The following is a 20,469-nucleotide window of genomic DNA, read 5'->3' as shown; positions in this document are numbered from 1 at the left end:
GTGTGTGCGTGGCCAGCTCAGCCCACCAGGGGGTGGGGCTGGCTGGCATGTGGTGCTGGGGGATTGAACCGCGGTTCCTGTGCTTTGCTAAGCTTGTTCTAAGTAGGTGCTTTAGACCACTGAGCCATCTCACCAGCCCTCACCTCTTTTTTGGGGAACAGGGTGTCAGTGTTGGAGGCTGGCTGGGTTACACTGTATGGGCTGCAGCCTCTACCTCATCGTGTGTGTGTGTGTGTGTGTGTGTGTATGTGTATGTGTATGTGTATGTGTATGTGTATGTGTATGTGTACCCCTGCAGGACACAAGCTGCTCTCACCAGGGACAGTGATAGGAGCTCGAATGTAGTCCCTTGTTCTTTCTACCGCACACAGGTACGCTGTGTCTGCATGTCCATGCATGTGCAGACAGAGTGAGTGTGCACACAGTAGGTGTGTGCACACATTAGGTGTTGCGGCACACAGTGCATGGATGCGTGCCTGTGCATGGGGTGCCCTGCAGACCTCCGTGGGGGCTTCTCTGGGACACTTTTTTGCTACTCACCAGCAGCCAGTCCCTGGTGGCCGTGCCTAGGGCACCTGGGTCGGCTGTCTGCCAGTCTCTCTGTCCTCTGCTATGTCCAGTCTGGGCATGGCTGCCCTTTGCCCCTTCCGGCAGGCCTGATGTGGGGGCAGGGGCAGGCCAAGGCCGGCCTGGAGCTCCTGGCTAATTTTCCCGGCCTCGATCGATCCGGCAGCTTCTCCTGAGTCTATTAGCAGTCGGCAAGTGAAAATATCCCCCATTGCGAGCCCTGACCAGAGACAGGGAGGAATCCATAGCAATTTGTTCAAACAGAGGAGAGCATTTCCCTCTGATTTGTATTCCAGGCAGCAAGGGGGTTGGGCTGGGGGGCCAACCTGATCTGGCCCCTGGCTCTCCACTGCCAGCCAGGGTGGCAGCTGGTGCCCCCTGGTTCCCAGGGGGGTGAGGATGGGAGGGTGGGGCCTGCGGGGCCCGGAGAGCTCAGTTGTGGGTTTGGTTTTCACAAACACAAAGCCCCCCGCTCAGAGCCTCTCTCTCGGGCTCTGGGGCCGGTGCCAGGTGTATGCTCACCCGCTGTGCGTGTGCCAGGGTGGAGGCTGGGCTGGGGAGGGGGACAGAGCTGCAGAACCCCAGAGGGCAGCTAGTGCCTTTGCAAGGCTCCAGTGTGAGACACGGAGCTCGGTTTGTCTTCCTGACTTGGGGTCCTGATTTGTCCCACTGGCGGTGTGTACCCAGGCTCACGGGGTTCCTGATCAGGAAGTTTCTTTTGAGCACCTGCAATGGTGAGCGCTCTGGCTGGTGTCTACCAACCGCCTGCTCTTTTCTGGATGTCATGGTCAGTGCCACCAAGTGCCCAGGCTTCTCCTCCTGCCCTGCCCTTGTCCTCTCTGCCCCTGCCCCTTCTTACGTCAGACCCAGGAGCCCCTGATGTATGGGAGTCTTTGGACCAATGCCTCTGCAGCCCCTTTTTCCAAGGAGACACTGTAAATAGGTTAGCATTCTTGGGCCCCATTGAGCCCTTTGCACCCTATCAGGACCCAGGCCTGGAAGGGGGGTACCATGCAACGGAAGAGGAGGGTTCTGGGAAGGGTGGGCCAAGGGCCCCCACCCAGCCCCACTGCCCAGTCATGACCCTGGGGAGGGGCATAGCCAGAGGTGCTCTTCACGCTGAGCCCTTAGCTGCTTTCAGCTCTGAGGTCAGCCATGGCACATGACTTGCCAGGCTGCATGACACCACCGAGGTCTAATTTCAGCATCATGTAACTAAATATATCAAAGCTGAGGAATCATGTGTCTTGCTGCGGGGGTGTGGGGGGCGTAGGAGGTGGTGTGGCTGGAGGGTGGGGAGGTGGGAGCTTCTGAAGCAGATCTGGGGTCCAGCTCTGCCCCGGCTCCCCGCTGCCTGTGGCCTCAGTTTCCCTACCCACAATACAGTGCTAATGATAGCGCCTGCCTTAAATGGGAGGAGGGACGAGTAGAGGGAGGCAGTCGGGCTGTCGGGGCGAGGCCTCGCTTTGAGAGGGGTTCTGGCACCCACCCGGGCTCAGGAAGACGTTGCTGTCACTGCTGAGTCACACAGACACCAACCCCCTAACAGCCCACCCTCCAGTCCAGGCAAGTGACACTTGGATTTCTAGAGAGTGGGAAGGAGACAGGAGACGGCCTCGGTGAGGGGAAGGGTGGGGAGTGCAGGTCTGCTGCTGCTTCCCTTCTGGGGAGGAACCAGGAGGTGTCATTAGCTACTTTCTACATTGCGGGAGACAGTAGTATGTGCAGCCCTTTCCGCCACCCTCCTCCCTATCCATTCCAGGCTGCTTGCAGCCAGGTCCTTCTGCACCAGCGGCCTCCCTCCTCCCTCCCAAGCCTTCGGCCCCCAGGAGCCTCCTAATGGCAGTGACTTTGTGGTCCATGGGGGTGAATGAACTCCAACCCAGTCTCCCCCACCACACCCCCTTCACTTTTCTCCCCCAACCAACTGGATTTCAAGTCATTTACAGATTGTTCAGAGGCTCAGTATTATAATCAGATCCTACCGTGCATACCTCTTAGGTGGTTTCTAAAATTTTAGCCAAAAAAGGAGAGAAACCCTTCAGTGAGGGAAAAAAAAATGAGTGAATATTCAAACAGGACAGCAGGTATTGCATTTCCTGATTTCTAAATATACCTGATGCTAAGGAAAACACGTTCCCAAATTTGATGTTTCCTGAATTGACTCTTGGGGTGGGGGAGAGATTGATCATCCCTGGAAGGGATTGAATATTTCCACCTCCTGGGGTATTGATATTTGAAGGGACAAAGAAAGAGAAAGTGAATATTTAATATGCTGGGTGCTGATGCGTGTTGGGAAGAACACACAGAACATGGGGAGGGATGGAAAGGGAGGAAGGCAGGGTGGGCCCCGTCCTAAGGGGGTGGTCTTAGAAGAAGGCTAAAGGAAATGCAGGGAAGAGCTCCAGTGAGGATGACAGATGCAAAGGCCCTGGGGTTTGGCCTTCTTGGGGGAATGACAAAGTGGAGAGGGGTCAAGGCGACAGTGGGTGTTGCAGGCTGTGGAATGAACGTCAGCTTGGGCTCCAAGTAAGAGGAGAGCCAAAGCTGGGATTTGAGAAGCGGAGAGATGGGAACCCACTTGGTGTTGTTCAGGGTACCCTCTGGCTGCTGATGCAGAGCAGAGGACACAAGGCAAGGGAGGAGGTAGGTCGTGAGGAGCAGTGACCAAGGCAGGGAATGGGTTCTGGCTCAGTCCTCAAGGTGGAGCGGACAGGGCTGTCTGGTGGGTTGGGTGTGGGTGGAAGGTGTGGGAGAAGATGTGGCAGCTCCCAGATTTGGCCGACCACAGGGGAGTGAGAGACAGTGTGTTCCTGATCGCACAGGTGTGGGGGGCAGGAGCAGCACTTGGGGTTCAGGGGGTCAGTAAGTGCGGGTTGCCAGATGTCAATGGATGAAGAACATCTGGCTGGCCAGGTTCCTGCTTTGCTGCTCCCTGGCTTTTAGACCCTGGAGCTGATTCTCCTGTGGCCCCTGCCTGGTATCTGGGTGAAGAAGACCTGCCCTGCTTGGATCTTGAGCTTGCAGTGCAGAGGTAGCCTTGAGAAGTGCCTGGTGGTGAGGTGACAGTGGTGTGCGGTGTTTCCCAGAGGCTGCTGCTCGACTTGGGATCCCACAGCGCCCCGGGGTGGGGGGCTTGGGGTGCTGCCTGGCAGTAGGAGCTCCCCCAACCCCAGCTGTGCCAACCTTCCCACCTCTCCCCTTCTGTGCTAGGGGTGAAGGCCCAGCCTGCTGTCCTAGCTGTAAGATTGATTTTGCTTTCAGGGTTGTTATCGTTATTATTATCCACTTAAACAACTTCGTGACGGGGGGAAGCAACCCAGTGACCGTCAGGCATTAACTATTCCTTCTAAATTCCCTGCCCATACCTGTCAATATATTTTTACATAGCAGTAAACAGTGGTCCATTCTGCTTTCTCCACCGACTTTATCTCCTGCACACGTCTCCTGCTATTGACTGAGCCCTCAAACCTGTCACTTTTAATGGCCACGGAGCACCCCGTGCATCGATGTGCTGGGTTTGGGTCACTGTCTCTCGCCTGCTGGTGGCTGGGTAGCCAATTTCCCTTTCTTTTAAACAGTTGGGCCATGAATTCCCTTATGCGAATGAATTTTTTCCTTTTTTAAATTATGTCCTGGGGGCCTCTTCCCCAAAGTGAGATTGCCTAATAGGTCACAGGATAGGAACAGTGTTACGGTTCTCATTTTGCTCTGCTGGGCTGCGGCTCCGGAAGTTTGTGCTGGCGTTGCGTGCAGCCCGGCCACAGTGCATTCTATCATTTTCATGTATTTGCCCAGGCTTTATAGGTGCGTTACGATGTGCCTTTTAACTTCTAATTTTCACTTCCCAGAGCCATATTTGGGCCTCTCAGCACATAATGATAATGAGAGCGGATCCGGCAGAACTTTACAGTTTACTCGGCACTTTCTTGTACGTCACCTAACTTAATGAAGACACCCTGAATCTGATCGTTGGCTTCTGTTTCATATGAGAAGATGTGGGGCTTGGTGATTTTTCTACCACGCCAGGTACAAAAGTCTCCCACCCATCTGCCACCAGCCCATTCTTACCAGAGGGCTCAAGCCCCACAGAGAGGCCCATGTGAGTTCAGGGACCCCTGAGGCCCCATACGCAGGCCTGGGCCAGATCCCCGGCTTCCAAGTGGGTCTCAGTTCCATGAGTCTCGTGCAGAGCCCTATTTGATCCCTTAGATCCACTGAGTTTGGGGGTTCGGTGGAGACTTGGAGACTTCTTGCTTCAGCCAAGCTGGTGCTGTGCCCAGTCCCTTGGCCTGAGATCGGCCTAGGTCTGCATGCTGGACTGGGGACCTACATCTGGGTGTTGAGGTGGGGGTGAGGAGCATGCTTTGTCCATAGTGGCTGGCCTGGGCTCTTAGGAACAGGTTACAGGGGGCTGGCTGGGCTCCAGGGTGGACCTACTCAGGGGGCCAAGAGTCTGACCGACACCCCAACTCTGTCCTTGGCTCTGGATTCCTGGGCCAAGGAGACTCAGGTCCTGGGTTGCTGGGAACCACTCTCTTCCCTGAGGGGTGGTAGTGCCATGCCCCCCATCACTGTCCTGAGCTCTGTTACCCAGGGGAAACTGAACAGAAGTGTGCTGAGTATGTACCAGGCACTGTGCCCAATGCATGTCACCTTGGTTGATTCTTACAACCCAGAAATTTTTCCTGGTACAAGGCAGGCAGTTCCTCCCACTACCCTCATTTTTCAGAAGACGCTGAGGCTTCACGAGGTTAAACAACAGTGCCCGAGCTCACTGAGGAAGGGGGAGGCCTCTCCTGCCCCTGACGCTGCACCACAGACTCATTCACAGCCTCCAGCCCCACAGAGCTCTTTTCTGCGTATGGCTTCCCTGCAGTGGCCACAGGGACCTTTTGTCCCTTTCATCAAGGTTTTGATCCTGGTGTCCTGGGGTCTACCAGAAAGAAAGCTCCACCCCTTTGGCACTACTGGGGCTGGAATCCTCCAGGGCCTGTGCACACTATACGGATGCTGGGCCACTGAGTTACCCCTTCAGCTCTTCACTTTGTGTTGAGACGGGGGTCGTGCTAAGTCCCCGTATTACCCACACTGGCCTGGAACTTGTAATCCTCTTGACGCAGCCTCCCGAGTAGCTGGGGTTACAGCCGCCGTGCACTGCTGTGCCTGACTAGACAGTCCCTTCATGGTTCCCCTCAGGGGGCCTGAGGTTCTTCATCTGGAGGGTTGTTCCTGTGGCCTGTGTAGACAGCCCAGAGCTCCGTAAGTGGGTAGGTAGATGAGGCTTCTGCCCATGCATAGTGAGGACTCTATCATTCCACCCTCTCTCCCTGTGTGCCTCCTCATGAGCGCTGGCTATTGCTTGGGGCTGGGGTACAGACTCGCTGGGTACCACTCTCCCCAGAGCAGGGCTGGTCCGAGTACCAGCCGCTTCCCGAAGCTGCAGCATCTGCAAACAGAACTAGGCCGGCCCTGCAAACAGCAGCCGGCCGCTCGCTCGTCTGATGATGAGGCGGCACTTGTTATTGTGCTCTGTTGTGGTGACAGGGTGACAGCCTGCGTGGTGATCCTTGCGGCTATGGCTGCTTGCCATGTTCCGTGACAGCGCCCTTGTACCCACAGGTCAAAGATACATGTACTTGGCTGGAGGACAGATGCTTTTGCAGTCAAAGGGGAGGTCGCTTGAATGCGGGTTTGGTTTCGATTAGCAAGAGAGGGCTCGAGGTGGGGCACGGACTTTGTTGTGGCCTGTGGCTGGGGCCGGCAGGGGCTGCTCCCGGGAGGAGGGCTCAGTCTCATTAGGGCTCTGCATCCTAGCGCCCAGGGCAGGAGGTGTCTGGTGTAATAGGTGCTCTGGAAATGTTACAGAAGGAATCAGTGAATCAATGGCAAATTAAAAGGTGATAGTGTGTGTCCCCTGGGGCCTTGGGAGGGGAGGGAGGATGGAGAGGGAATGAACCTGCACTTGGGTCCAATGACCAGAGAGCGATGTGCCACAAATCAGCTGGTGTCTCCTGCCAAGGTGACCTGTGTTAGGGTGACCTGACCAGAGGGGCACTGGTCAGCCTGTTTCAAACTGGTTTTCTTTTCTTATTTTAGTTTGTTGAGACAGGGTTTCATTACCTAGGCCAGGCTGGCCTTGAACTGGTAGCGATCCTCCTGTCTCGGGCTCCCTAGGACTGGGAAGACAGGTGTACGCCACCACACCCGGCTTCTCAATCTGGTTTTCTGGGTCCAGAACTGGAGCCTCCCCCAGACTCCAAGGGCTCCTGCAAAGCTACCTGGTCCACCTGTGGGTTGGGGGGAGGGGATGGGGGACAGAGGACAGGCTTCGGCCAGCTCTGTAGCTGCCTTCCTTCGGCTGTGTAAAGGGCAGAGCTGCCCTGCTGCAGGCTGCACGGAGGGCAAGGTGGATTCTTGATAAAGGCATAGGCCTGATGGCCTGAGTGAGGGTCACAAGAGAGGCTCGGAGTATCATGCCTGTCTCCTGGAGGAGGAGGCCCAGGCCGACCAGCCGGTGCCTTCCTGGGAGGGCCTCCTCCGGGTCCCCAGCCGCCATTCTCAGAGTAGCTAATTAAAAGAGAAGAGCTTGTTAATATTTCAGCACTGTTAACTCTGCTAAATTATTAAGTGTCCATCTGCATTACATGCATAAAAAGATCAATAAACATGTACGGACCAGGAGCCAGGAGGGCAAGAGGTGTCACAAGAAGGGGAGGAAAAGGTGGCCTGCAAAAGACTGGCCCAAACAGCGGCCTGGAGATGGTGTCCGCAAGCCCTGCCTGAGCACTGAGCCCTGAGCCCTGTGGCCTCAGCTCCCAAGGCGTGGGAGTCTGTGGAGGAGTTGGCTTCAGAGTGATGGAGTGAGGCAGACTGCAGACCAGAGGGGCATCCTTGGGCCACTCACTTAATTAACCTCGCTGAGACTCAGTGTTCTCATCTGGAAAATGGGCACAACTAGAGCCTCATTATGGGCAATAATAAAGTGCTCAATTCAGTGCTGGCACAGAGTAAATGCTCAGTAGAGGGTAGTGTGTTACAGTTATGATCACATGCATGGGGGTAGGAGGAGACCCGAGACTTAAGAGGTCTCTAGCTTACTTCAGTCCCTCTCTGTCTCCTAGCAGACCCTTGCCTTTTTATTTATTTATGTATTTGATACAGGGTCTCACTTCACAGTTCAGACTTGTAGTGATCCTCCTGTCTCAGCTTCCTCGGGGCTGGGATTACAGGCGTGCACCCCCATGCTTGGCTCTGGGGCCAGCACAGCATGTGATACAGGGATCAAACTCAGGTCCTTGCGCTTGCCAAGCAGGCGCTTAGACTGTCGAGCTATTGCGCCAACCCTGTAATAGATTTTTAAAATGTAAGACACACACAGTTCTTTTTAATCAGCCCTTTATACCCCCAGCACAGATAATCAATCTTTTTTTAATGCAGGGTAGGAGGGAGGCTGAAGGGCTTTTAAATCAAGTTTTCCATTTTGGAAGTCCCAGGGAGAAAGCCCTTTGGAACCACGGTAGGCGGTGCGGGGTTGGAATTTGCCTTACAGGGTCCCAAGGCTTGTGGCTTGCTTGTTAGGCATGGAAGAGCCTACTGTGGGTACACTTTGGGGGCAGGAAGGAGTGAGCTCAGGGGCTGCTCTTGCGCAGCCCGTGAGGCAGGGCGAGGGACACAGCCCACACCTGTGAGTTTTGTGTTGCATGTGGGATCTATATTCCTTTTTTTATACATATATATTTAGTACAGGGTCTACAGGGTGTCTATACAGCTTGGACTCATAGTGATCCTCCTGTTTTCAGCCTCCCCAGCCCTGGGATTACAGGTGTGTGCCACCATGCCCCGTCACAGCATCCCCGGGGGCAGGACGGGCACAGCATTCTGGGGGTAGAACCCGGGTCACTGAGCCTGTCGAAGCAGTGTATTCCTTCTTGTGTTGTTATATAAAGCATGACGACATCTCATTTATTAAGAGGTACTCTGTGAAGGAAGGGTTTTCTGGTCGAGTGTATTTCAGAAAGCTTTATTTTTTTATTATTATTTTTAAATGTATTTGGTACATGATACGGGGTCTCACTACGCAGCTTGGACTTAGTACACTGAGCTATCATGCCAGCCCTAGAAAGCTTTAGATGAAAATTGAGTTCCATGGGTTTGTTTGCTGTAGGACTTATCAGAGGTTTTGTGTGTGTGTGTGTGTGTGTGTGTGTGTGTGTTTTGTTTTTTTGTGGTTTTTTTGGCAGGCCTGGGGATGGAACCCAGGCCCTTGCGCTTGCCAGACAAGCACTTATTCTACTGAGCTATCTTCCCTGGCCCCTGTGGTGTGTGTTTGAGACAGGGTCTCGCTATGTTGTTCAGGCTGGCCTTGAGCTTACTATGTGTAGCCCAGGTTGGTCTTGAACTGGCAACGATCCTCCTGCCTCAGCCTTCAGAGTGCTGGGATTATAAGCCCGCGCCACCATGCCCAGCTTCTTCTGTGTGTGGATTCTGCTGTGCACTGACAGCACTGAGCATCTTTGTTTGGTCATGAAAATCTGCAGTGGATTCTCAGCGAGCATGGTATCAGACACAGGCTGGGAGAGGCAAAGTTTCTTCCCAATTTTTTTTTTTTTTTGCCAGAGCTCAAGAGAGTAAAATAAAAAAAGTCTCATAGATGAGAGACAGGAACATAGTAGATTCCAAAATCCTCACCAGTCCTTGTCACCTCAAGCAGCGGTGATGGAGTCCAGTGGAGTCTGTTGTTCCGAGTACAGATCCCGCGGTTCCACACTAGAAAGTCAGTTCCAGCACTGTTCCTGCTGCTTGTGCTTCAAGAACCCGGGGTCTGCATGTGAACAGCTCCCCTGGGGGCTGCAGAAGGGGGGCTGTTGTCCACGAGGCCTGTGACAGGAAGCAGAGCCCCCAGCTAGCGGGTGGAAGGCCTGGGTCAAAGTCTGGGCTCTGTTACTGTCTCACTGACTTGAACGGAGCTTTTCTTCTCTGGGCCACAGTTTCCCCTTGTGAGAAGGAGGCCCACTGTCATCTGTCCTATCTGCCCTAGAACCCAGGCAAGGAGCTGGAATGCGCAGTGGGTCCTGGGGCGTGCCATGTGTCAGGAGCTTCACACCCTGGGTGGACAGGCCCCAGGGGAGCAGGGCCTCAGGAGCGCGCAGGGCCACGTATGGAAATCAGTGCCGAGCTGGCGCAGCCCGACATCCCAGCACTCTGGGAGGCTGAGGCAGGAGGATCACAAGTTAGAGCCCAGCTTGAGCCACTTAGGGATTTAGCAAGACCCTGTCTCAAAATAAATAATTCAGAAGGCTGGGAATGTAGCTCAGTGGGAAGGTTCAACCCCAGTACTACCAAGAGAAAGAAAGAAACCAATGCTTGGTGGCTGGCTATGTGCTGGGCACTGTCTGGAATTATTATTATTTTTTTATTAATTTTTTTATTTATTTGTGTGTGTGTGTGTGTGTGTGTGTGTGTGTGCGTGTGTGGCCAGCTCAGCCCACCAGGGGGCGGGGCTGGCTGGCATGTGGTGCTGGGGGATTGAACCGCGGTCCCTCTGCTTTTGCCAAGCTTGTTCTAAGTAGGTGCTTTAGACCACTGAGCCAACTGAGCCATCTCACCAGCTCCTGGAATTCTTTATGAGAGCCAGATTGTATATTCCTCATGGCAACTCCATGTCACCAATGAGAAAACTGAGGCTTAAAGAATGGGCAGAAAACCACGCAGCCAAGTGCGTGAGAAGGACACCGAGGAAAGGGCTGCATTCCTCCTTCCTCCTCTCCAGCCCTGAGGGGCCCTCGGCCTGAGCTGAGACCAGATTCGTGCCGGCTCCATGTGTGCTTTGAGCGTCCCCACCCCTGGGATGGAGGTGGGCCCAGGCAGGAGGTCTCTTGTCCCCTTACCTTGCTTCTGTCATTTCCAGGGTTGTTATTTGTTGAAAGAGCACCTACTATTGGGCCCAATGGTTTACATCTATTGCATCAAACCCTCACCCAGGCGTGGGAGAAGGCATTGTTGTTCTCATTTGACAAACAGAGTGGCTGAGGCTTGGAGAGGTTAAGTAGCTTGTCCTGTGTCACCCAGCTAGTGGATACAGAGCCAGGAATTAGTCCCAGATTACCGGTCTCCCGCCCCTCTCTGGAGCGGACTTCTCTCCCCGCCTTCACTCCTTGTACTGTCTGGACTCATCCTGCTTGTTGCTGCTCTCCTGGTTACTCTCCACGTTCCCACGATGTTCTCTGAGCTGGGGCCCCGCACGGCACCGGGGCCAGAAGCATTTGTTGTTTGATAGGCTGAATGTTATGGTGCCTTGGATTCGGTTGCCTTTGAATCCACTGCTGCTAGTGGGAGCAGCTTCGTGGGGTGTCAGGGGTGGTGGCTGAGGTCAGGTGGGGGGATCCTTTGGGGTCCAGGCTCCTAAACAGATTCCAGCCATTCCAGGGGTGAGCAGCATCCAAGAGAGGAAAGTCATGTTAACAAATCTCGGGGGGGGGGGGAGGGCAGGAGACACATTAAAATGTCAAGGCCAAAGTGTAAGGCGAGGGGACCCTGGACTTTGGACAAGCGAGTGCTTGTTCCAGAAGGAAGTATATACCTAGAACCAAACCAGCCCTGTGAAGTGTTTGTAACTGGAATGATGTCTGCATTCTCTTGCTGACTCTCATGGCTAATGACCTCAAAGGCTGGCGGCGCTTTTTCTTCCTTAGTGAAGTATAACTTGGGGTGAAATCTTAAGCAAATGCTTGCTGTGTTTTTCTGTGTGCGTCCATCCACTTGTGTAACCAGCGCTCAGATCAAGAACGTCCAGCTGTCTGCCCCAGGGAAGTTCTCACACGACCTTCCTGTCCCACCCAAGGGCAGTCTCCGTGAAGCGTCTGTTACAGTAAGATTCATGTTTCCAGTTGTGAATCCTGAATAAATTAACTCATGCATTATGTATGTTCTTGTGTCTGGGCTCTTTCATGCTTGTGGTGGTCCACAATGCTGGGCCTCGCTGTAGTTGTTTTTTTTTTTTTTCTTTCTTCACATATATGGAACGCTCCATTGTATAGATCCCAGCGTTTCCTTACTCCTGTCGCTCTTGATGGCCCTGCCAGTCGTGTCTGCTTTTGGCTCTAAAGCCACTGTGGTTCCTCTTGTACCCGCTGTGTGGTGTGGCACGAGCTCATTTCCATCCAGTAGGGACACAGGAGTGCACAGCTACATGGCCAGGCCTTTGTCATCATGGCCACATCTCTTCCACAGTGCTGCTGCCATTTTCAAGTTGGATAATCTTCACAGTTACTGTCAACAAGGGGCATAGGTGATCTTCAGCATGTCACCCTTGGTGCTCCCTCATGCCCCATCCCCAGGAAGGAGACAAAGTGGCCAAGTGACCAGAGGCCTTGTGTCTGTGAGCCAGGCCCCTCTTCCCCGGCTTGTGCCACCCAGGCTCTGGGACAGTCCCCCTGCCCCCCAGCTGCTTTGCGGTACTCCTTATCATCACCAAAGCGTCTGTCATTACAGCCTCGCCTTGCTATGGTCGAGCCACAGTGGCTGAGATTGCAGCTCAGCTCCCAGAGGGACCCCCTGAATAGACATTGACTTCATCGAGAGGCACCGCAGGCCTCTTGCAGACATCTGTACAGCCTCTGGGCCTTATCAGCAGTCGCAAGCACAGCGTCTCTTGCTAGCTTGTTTCTTGATGAGATTTCTGGGGACTCTGACCACGGGTGGCTATCTCTTCCCCGTGTCGGTGTTCGTGCATTTTCACAGCAGAGGATGACACTGCCAGGCCTCGTCCCCAGAGCCTGGTGTGTGTTGTACATCAGGGTTCTGTGCTGATTACCTAATTAACACAAAGACTTGGAAATCACTGAACAAGCTTCTCTCCTAGAAATGAGGAAACAGGCTTAGAGAGGTGAGTGGAGTTGCCAAGCAAGCGGGTTGGGCCCCTGGACCTCCAGACACTGATGGAGGGCAGCTGCACTGTTTGCAGAACCCGCCGCTGTTGGCAAAGATTTACAGGGTCACACATCGCCTGTGCCACTCCCAGGCTGCCCCGGAGTTCTCTTGAAGCCGACAGTTACTTCTGTGGGCCGCACTTCTCCTCCTCCTCCTCCTCCTCCTCCTCCTCCTTCTCTTCCTCCTCCTTCTCCCTCCTCCTTTTCTTCTTCTTCTTCCTCCTCCTCTTCTTTCTCCTCTTTTTTTTTTTTTTTGTGGTACCGGGGATCGAACTCAACCTTGCATTTGCCAGGCAAGCACTTAATGCTGCTGAGCTATATCCCCAGCCCCACACTTCGATTGGCCTGTGCCTGTCCCATCTGTTCAGAGAGGGGGCTGTCTACATATGGCACCTGTAGAGCATGTGCTGTCCTACCAAGCACTTTTCATTCTTCTTGTGGCTGGCCTTGAACTCACGGCAGTCCTGCCTCTGTCTCCCAAGTGCTGAGAGTAAGGGTGTGAGCCATCAGCTCTCTGGGCAATCTGTATGTCTCATCCAGGATTTAGGAACCTCCTCATAGGAAATCCTTGTAATGAACTCATTCAACATGAACTGAGCACCTGTGCTGTATGAGCCCTTGTACTGGGGATACCAAGGTGAGGCTCACGGAGTGGTAAGTCTAAGACAAGAACTCGGCACTTGGCAGACACTTGGGCCTACTGTTTACTGGTGTACTTGGGGGGCAGGTATATGTTGGCCGGATACGGGAAAGTGCCTGCTCATCGCTCCTGGAAGGCTTCCTGGAGGAAGCAAGAGGGCTCATATACTGCTTTGATCTCACCTCTGTGAGCCTTTTAGCAGGGGTTATGCTCTTTGCTCATCTTCCCACTGAGCCCCTCCAGTCGTATCCTAGGCTCTGGGCACTGTCAGAGAGGTCAGGGGGCAGGCAGGAGGCCCTGTCTTCCTAGAGCTTCTGTCACCCTGGAGGGAAGTTCTCTATCTAGGTGAACAAATGGTGGACAGGCCTGGGAACCAAGAGGAGACAAGTGACCAACAAAAAGGACAGTGCAGCCTGTGGACTGACCAGGGAGGCATCTTGGGTTTTGCTGTCTGAAAGAGGGTCCTGAGGTGGTGAGGGTGACATGGAATGGAGGCTGAGGCAAGCGCTTTTCTGAGAACAGTGCTGTCGGGACAAACTGAGGGTCGGGTCGAGGGAAAGCAGCCAAGTGCGGCTGCGTACAGGAGGCGGAGCCCCAGCCCATCCCCAGGCAGGAAGGAGATCGCTGTGGAGTGCGTGCGTGTATGTGCAAGCACGGATGTGGTGGCAAGGGGGTGACTTGCAAAGGGCCCACTCAGGAGGGCAAGTGCTGTGGGCCTCTTGGCAGCTGCGGGATGGATGCCCTGCTGTGTCAGGGAGCTGGAGGCCACTATGACTGACTGAGTGCTAATCGATCCTTCCAGGCCACACAGCCCCTCATCAAAGGGCACAGCTCTCCTGCAAGAGGCACATGTTGGGTTGTCCCTTTCCTAAATCCCTGGCCTGGGACCCTGGGAGGATCCTCTCTGGAGCCCAGGGGATCAGGCCCCTGAGGAGCAGCGTGGAATACCCTCGGGAGGCAGCCTCAACCCCCCTGACCTAGTGCATTCAACCTAAGCCTCCCCTGTCCTGCCTGCCTTCTGTTGCCAGCTCCGGCCCAGGCCCAGATTGTGCACGCGGGCCAGGCGTGCGTGGTGAAGGAGGACAACATCAGTGAGCGTGTCTACACCATCCGGGAGGGGGACACCCTCATGCTGCAGTGCCTGGTCACCGGGCACCCTCGACCACAGGTTAGCCCGTGCCCCGGTTGGGAGCAGGCCCATCCTCACCACCCGCCAGGGACCAGAGTCTGAGAGGCAGGGGGCCAGCGCTAGAGCTGCAGAGCAGACTGGGAAAGAGCTGAGGGATGAGCTCTGTGGGGAAGGACTGGCCGCTGTAGGCTTATTCACCTTAAACAATTGGTGGCTGAGGTGGAAGAAGGAATGTAGAATCATTTATTTCTGCTCTATTCTTGGTATCCAGTAAGCAGGCAAATGTTTAGATGAGCCTTTGAGCCCTGCTGGAGGCTGGACTGCTGGCCACACACCAAACTGGAGTTACACACCTTTCCCTAGAGTTTGGTTTCTGAATCCCACAGGCATTAACAGTCTCATTTTACAGCTGAGGAACTTGAGGCTCAGAAAGGTTAAGCAAGCACCCCAGGTCACACAGCTCTTGTGAGGGCAGACGTGGAATTTGAATCCAGAACCAGTGTTCTCTCTAGAGCTTAGTACACTTCCTGTGGGTGTGTCCATCCTTAGGATTGGAGTGGTGAGAGTTACTGACCACACAGAGAACCGTCTACTTCAGGAAGCTTCTAGCAGGCAGGCCTCACACTCTGGAGGTTCAAAGACTCCAAGTAATCAGAAAGAACCAGAAAACAAACATCTGGAAATGCCAGATGGATGTTGTCTCAGATTGAGCGTGCTGCTCAGCGGGGAGATGCAGCCTCCTCACCAGGAGTGATGCGAGGAGGTGGGAGGACCAGGGCTGCAGGGCTGGGTGGGATTTGCTGCTGCGCTGTTGGGACCTTTCATAGCTGCAGGAAGGTGGGACTTGGATCCCAGGAAGGACAGTGAAATAGAAAATCCTTTTTTTTTTTTTTTTTTAAATGGCCAGTTTGGGAACTAGCGATGACTCTGGTATGTTTGACCCTGACAGGATCAGAAGCAGGAGGGAAGCCCTATAGACTCTTTCCATTTGAAACTATGATCATAGCTCATTCCTTCTTCAAGGTTTGTAGGAAGGGAACCCGAACCACTGGGTTTAGGTTAGGTATGGCTACCGAAGTGGGGACGGTTCTGCGTGAAAGGCCTCCAGGGTCCCCGGCCATTGGCTTGTGTCCCTAGTGAGCTCCACGGAAGCGCCACCCACGGCTGTGGCTGTGCGTGTATGGACTTATTCTGTTCTTACCAGGGCGTTTGTTGTTCCTGCCGCTTGGGCTCCTTCTCCCTCTCCCTCGCAATCCATTACTGCACTCTGGTGCCAGCACAAGCACCCCCAAGTGACATCATTCCTCTGCTCAGAAGCCCTCAGGGGCTCCCCACAAGTTGCCAGCTCTCAAAGGTGGAACTGCAGACTTTCTGCCACCCGGCCCCCTCCTCGTCTGTCACATCCCTGTGCTGTGGCCCGCATGCCCTGGGTTCCAGCTGGACAGACCGGCCTCCCCGGCATCTCTCAGTACATCCTGCCCGTTCTACTTCTGCCGCTGGCCTCTCACAGTTCTCTTCTGCTTGTCCATCCCAACAATTGTCTGTGGAGCACCTGTCATGTTTGTTCCAAGCACAGCCAGGGCCGGGAGGACGCAGCTTAGGTGTTGCCTGAGGCTTCCCTTCCCCCCCCCCCCCCCCCCCAGTGCCTCTTCATGGGGCTGCTTATGGCAGGATTTCTCTGGAGCAAACCAGGATGGAAATACTTCCTCTTCAGTCTCATGTTGGAAGTGACAGACTGTCACCCCTGTTGTAGTCACACACAGCCCTAGAAGGGAGTGGGAGAGGCCTAGGACAGTGTCGAAAGCAGAATGCCGTCTTGGAGCTGCTCAGATGCCTCTAACTTAGAACTGCCCAGGGGCTGAGAAGAGCAGCCTCGTGAGGCCGCTAAGCTGTGTGAGGGGAATAACTCAGGATGTGTTCCACATTCTTAGTCTTCCAGGAGCTAAGTCAAAACATGCAGTCCTCCCAGAAAGCCTAGGAAAAGAAGGAAACACTGGCCACTTCACGGACAGGGAAAGGAAGGCAGGAGAGGCTGGCAAATGTCTGTCCACAGAGCCGTGGGTGGAGCTCCAGCTGCAGACGGCTCGCTGGCTTGAAGCCTCCTCCCTCTGACCTGGGTCCCCTGGTTTTTGGCCCTGTGTTCAGGTCAGGCCTTGGGAGGCCCCAGGGGCGCTGTTGGAAAGTGTGGGGGAGGGGGGTCAGCCCTAGGGCCCTACTGGTAGCCAGCTGGGTCTGATGTTGTCACCCTGGCCGGGCCCAGGTGCGGTGGACCAAGACAGCGGGCAGCGCATCTGACAAATTTCAGGAGACGTCGGTGTTCAATGAGACGCTGCGCATCGAGCGCATTGCGCGCACGCAGGGCGGCCGCTACTACTGCAAGGCGGAGAATGGTGTGGGTGTGCCGGCCATCAAGTCCATCCGCGTGGATGTGCAGTGTGAGTCCGGGCTCCTGAGCCCTTCTCGAGAGGTCAGGTCCCGAAGGGGGCAGGGTGAGAAGAGGCCTCTGTGGTCCGGTGTGCTTCCATCAGCAGCTCTTATTACTGCTTTGGTCCCAGGGTCAGCTCTGAAGACTTCCTGCCCCACTACTGGTGGGACCCTCCCTTTGTTCCTAGCCACCAATCTGAGCAAAGGCTTGGGCACTTATTTATTCTAGAAGTTCTGAAATGTGGCATGATGTTAAAGGCTTTTTAAAAATTATAACCTCAAAGGCCAGCCAGATAGCTCAGTGGACTAAAGTGCCTGCTTAGGCAGAGTGTAGTGGCCAGGGTTCAATCCCCGGTGTGCCGTGCTGTACCGCACTAAGGGCGATTGAGACTGGGCATGGTGGCTTGTGCCTGTAATCCCAACTCTTGTGAGGCTGGAAGCAGGAGAATCACTATGGGTCTGATATATGTATTGAAACCCTGTAGACTCTGCACCAAATACATTTTTAAAAAATTATAACCTGAGGCTGGGGAGACAGCTGGGTACATAAGCGCTTGCCCAGCAAGTGCAAGGTCCTGAGTTTGATCCCTGGTACTGCATGCCCTGTCAGCCCCAGAACCCCTGGCTCTCCGTGCTGGCTCTGAAAGTGGGCGTGGTGGTGCATGCCTGTAACCCCAGCCCTGAGGAGGCTGAGACAGGAGGATCACTACATGTCTGAACTGCATAGCAAGACCCTGTATCGAAATAATGATAAATAAAAATTATAACCTCAATGATTTATATATACAGATATGTGTAAACACCTTCCATGTCAAGATATGCGTATCTCAGGACCTTGGAAAATTCCCGTGCACTTTTCATCCACAAGCTGTCCCTACTGTTGTTCTGACATCATCAGTGAGTGGTGCAGGCATCAGTCAAAAAAGAAAATCTTTCCAGGCATGGCATGGTGCTGCATGACTGTCATCCCAGCATTTGGGAGGCTGAGGCAGGAGGATCACTAAGAGTTCAAGGGCAGCAGCCTGGGCTCCATAGTCAATTTTTTTAAAAAATGTATTTGGTACAGGGTCTCACTACACAGCTCAGACTAATAGTGATCCTCCTGTTTCAGCCTCTCCAGTGCTGGGGTTACAGGTGTGTGCCACCATGCCTGGTCTTGGTGGCTGGCTCCACATGCCCGGGGCAGGGCCAGAGCGGCATGTGGTGCTGGGGATTGAACCTGGGTCCTTGAGCTTAGACTGCTGAGCTATCTCTGCAGCCCTCCATAGTAAATTTAAGCTAGCCTGGACTATATAGTGAGGAAGAGAGAGAGAGAGAGAGAGAGAGAGAGAGAGAGAGAGAGAGAGAGAGAGAGCATGAATGAGTGTGAGTCCCCCTGTGATTCTGTTACACAGAGTCCAAAACCACCAACCTAGTGTAAATTACCTGGGGAGAAACTGAGGCCCAGAGAAAGAGGGACTCGGGTGGGTTACAGTGTTCCTGAGGGCTGCCAGGAACAAGACCCCCTCTGACTCGGGCGCTGCCCATCCTGACTCCACTGAGGCTATGCCTTGCAGACCTGGACGAGCCGGTGCTGACGGTGCACCAGACAGTGAGCGACGTGCGAGGCAACTTCTACCAGGAGAAGACGGTGTTCCTGCGCTGCACGGTCAACTCCAACCCACCCGCCCGCTTCATCTGGAAGCGGGGCTCCGACACCCTGTCCCACAGCCAGGACAATGGTGTTGACATCTACGAGCCCCTTTACACCCAGGTCAGGACGGGCAGCTGGCTCCCCCAGAAGAGAGCAGCTGTGGGGCTGAGACTGTGCAAGCTGGAATTCTGGGGACTTAGACTCCCAGCAGCTCAGTTTTTGTGTCACAAGCACAAATTCTAAGCAGAGCTCAGGCAACCTGGGGCTGAAAACGTCAGGGCAGAAAGGTCAGAAAGCAGTGACAGGCACAGGAGAGCCCCAAGGCACCATGTTCTCCAGGGTCATTGCTACTTAGGAAAAGATCCCCCAGCAACAGCAGCTTGACCTGTCTGCTGCTGACAGATTGAGTATTGGAAACCCTGTGGACAGGCACTGCAGGAGTTGGGGGCAGGAGGGACCCTCCCCTTTTTTGGGCTCACGGCAGTCCCAGGACACGGTGCAGCCATCCTGCCACGGAGGGCCTTTGTAGGTGGCTGTCAGAGTCCTCTGTGTGGCCTGTGGCCCACTGACTTGTCAGCATGGGACAATAGGTTTCCGTCCTTTTCCCTTCAGTGGGTAAACTGAGGCCTGGCCAATGTCCACCAGAGCAACCTCAGACCTGAAGTTGCCTATGAGGAGGCAGTGCCGAGGGTAGTGGAGTGTGACCTGGTGGATCCCTCCAGGCCCAGGGTGGGCAGTACATGGCATGTGTGTGAGTTGGGAAAATAGGAATTTGAACAGGAATGTGGTGGTATGGGGTGAATAGGTGGGGGGGACCCCTGGAGACTCTAGCAGGGTCCTCACTCTAGTGGTCCACTGCTGCCCAGGGGGAGACCAAGGTCCTGAAACTGAAGAACCTGCGTCCCCAAGACTACGCCAGCTACACCTGTCAGGTGTCTGTACGCAACGTGTGCGGCATCCCAGACAAGGCCATCACCTTCCGGCTCACCAACACCACAGGTACAGGCTGCCCAGCACACCCCTTGCCCACCCAGTAGGGGGGAGATGGTGCCCTACTGGTATGTGTGGCCCCCCAGCTGCTCCCTTCTTCTCTCTTATCTCCCCCAGGGCTTCTCAGAGCCCCTTGATTTCCCAGGCCCGCTGGTTTCCCCTTGTCTCCTCCTCTTCTGACCTCCACTGCCCTCTGAGACCCCACCTCTCTGTCTTCCTAGCACCACCGGCCCTGAAGCTGTCTGTGAACGAGACTCTGGTGGTGAATCCTGGGGAGAACGTGACCGTGCAGTGTCTGCTGACAGGTGGCGATCCCCTGCCCCAGCTGCAGTGGTCCCACGGGCCTGGCCCACTACCCTTGGGTGCTCTGGCCCAGGGTGGCACCCTTGGCATTCCTTCGGTGCAGGCCCGGGACTCCGGCTACTACAATTGTACAGCCACCAACAATGTGGGCAACCCCGCGAAGAAGACCGTCAACCTGCTAGTGCGATGTATGTGGCCTCAGGAGGGCTGGGAGGGACGTCTCCGGGGCTATCAGGGAATGGGGTCTGCCTCCTCCTGTGCTGGTGGTGGGAGAGGTTGAGGAGGCATGAAATAATTTACATTTCTAAATATAACCTTGGCAGTGCAAGAAGCGGGAAGGATCGGTATTGATTAGCTATACTTCTTTATTTTTAGAACAGGAAACTGATGTTGCAGAGAAGCTACAGTGGATGGATACTAGGCTTTAAGAAAAAATCCCCTTGGCTTTCTCTCTGTACAGTGGTTTCTACGTGACTAACTGAATTCAAGTGAAAAACCGCACATCTACAGACCTGCTATGTAAATCTTTAGTAGCAAAGCGTTAAGTGTTTCAGTGAATCGGAAGATCATTACTGAATGTGAAAATGATCCGAAACTTGGAGAACAGTACAAACCCTTTCCTTGTTAAGCCCCAGCCTTGGTGGTTCCTGTGAGCTGCTCATTATGATCTCGGGTTTTTTGCTACTCTGGTTGAAGGAGAAAACTTACAGTTGTTTTGCGAGTGTAGCGTTAGGTCTTTTTGTTTTTAAGATCCGGCTTATTCCCAGCTCTTTCACCGAAAGCAAAATACAGTTGCAGCCCGAGTGGAGTCTGCGAGGACATGAACTCTCTTTCTCTTTGTTCACGTGTTTCT

At 54.3% G+C, this 20,469-nt stretch overlaps 1 protein-coding gene across 2 annotated transcripts in view; it reads left to right on the top strand.

Moving 5' to 3' along the window:
* Window positions 1-20,469, top strand: part of Mdga1 (MAM domain containing glycosylphosphatidylinositol anchor 1) — a 47,496-nt gene that overhangs the window by 11,985 nt on the left and 15,042 nt on the right. For both annotated transcript variants that reach the window (XM_004624181.3, XM_023722492.1), the window contains exons 2-6: window positions 14,166-14,305; window positions 16,527-16,701; window positions 18,247-18,443; window positions 19,190-19,322; window positions 19,535-19,804. In XM_004624181.3, coding sequence (XP_004624238.1) covers window positions 14,166-14,305; window positions 16,527-16,701; window positions 18,247-18,443; window positions 19,190-19,322; window positions 19,535-19,804 — 915 coding nt within the window. The remainder of the gene's footprint in view (window positions 1-14,165; window positions 14,306-16,526; window positions 16,702-18,246; window positions 18,444-19,189; window positions 19,323-19,534; window positions 19,805-20,469) is intronic.

This window comes from Octodon degus, unplaced genomic scaffold (assembly GCF_000260255.1).
Source record: "Octodon degus isolate 3935 unplaced genomic scaffold, OctDeg1.0 scaffold00005, whole genome shotgun sequence".
Classification (NCBI taxonomy): Eukaryota; Metazoa; Chordata; class Mammalia; order Rodentia; family Octodontidae; genus Octodon; species Octodon degus.
The sequence above is the reverse complement of the archived record's forward strand: the minus strand, read 5'-3'. Positions and strand labels throughout refer to the sequence as shown.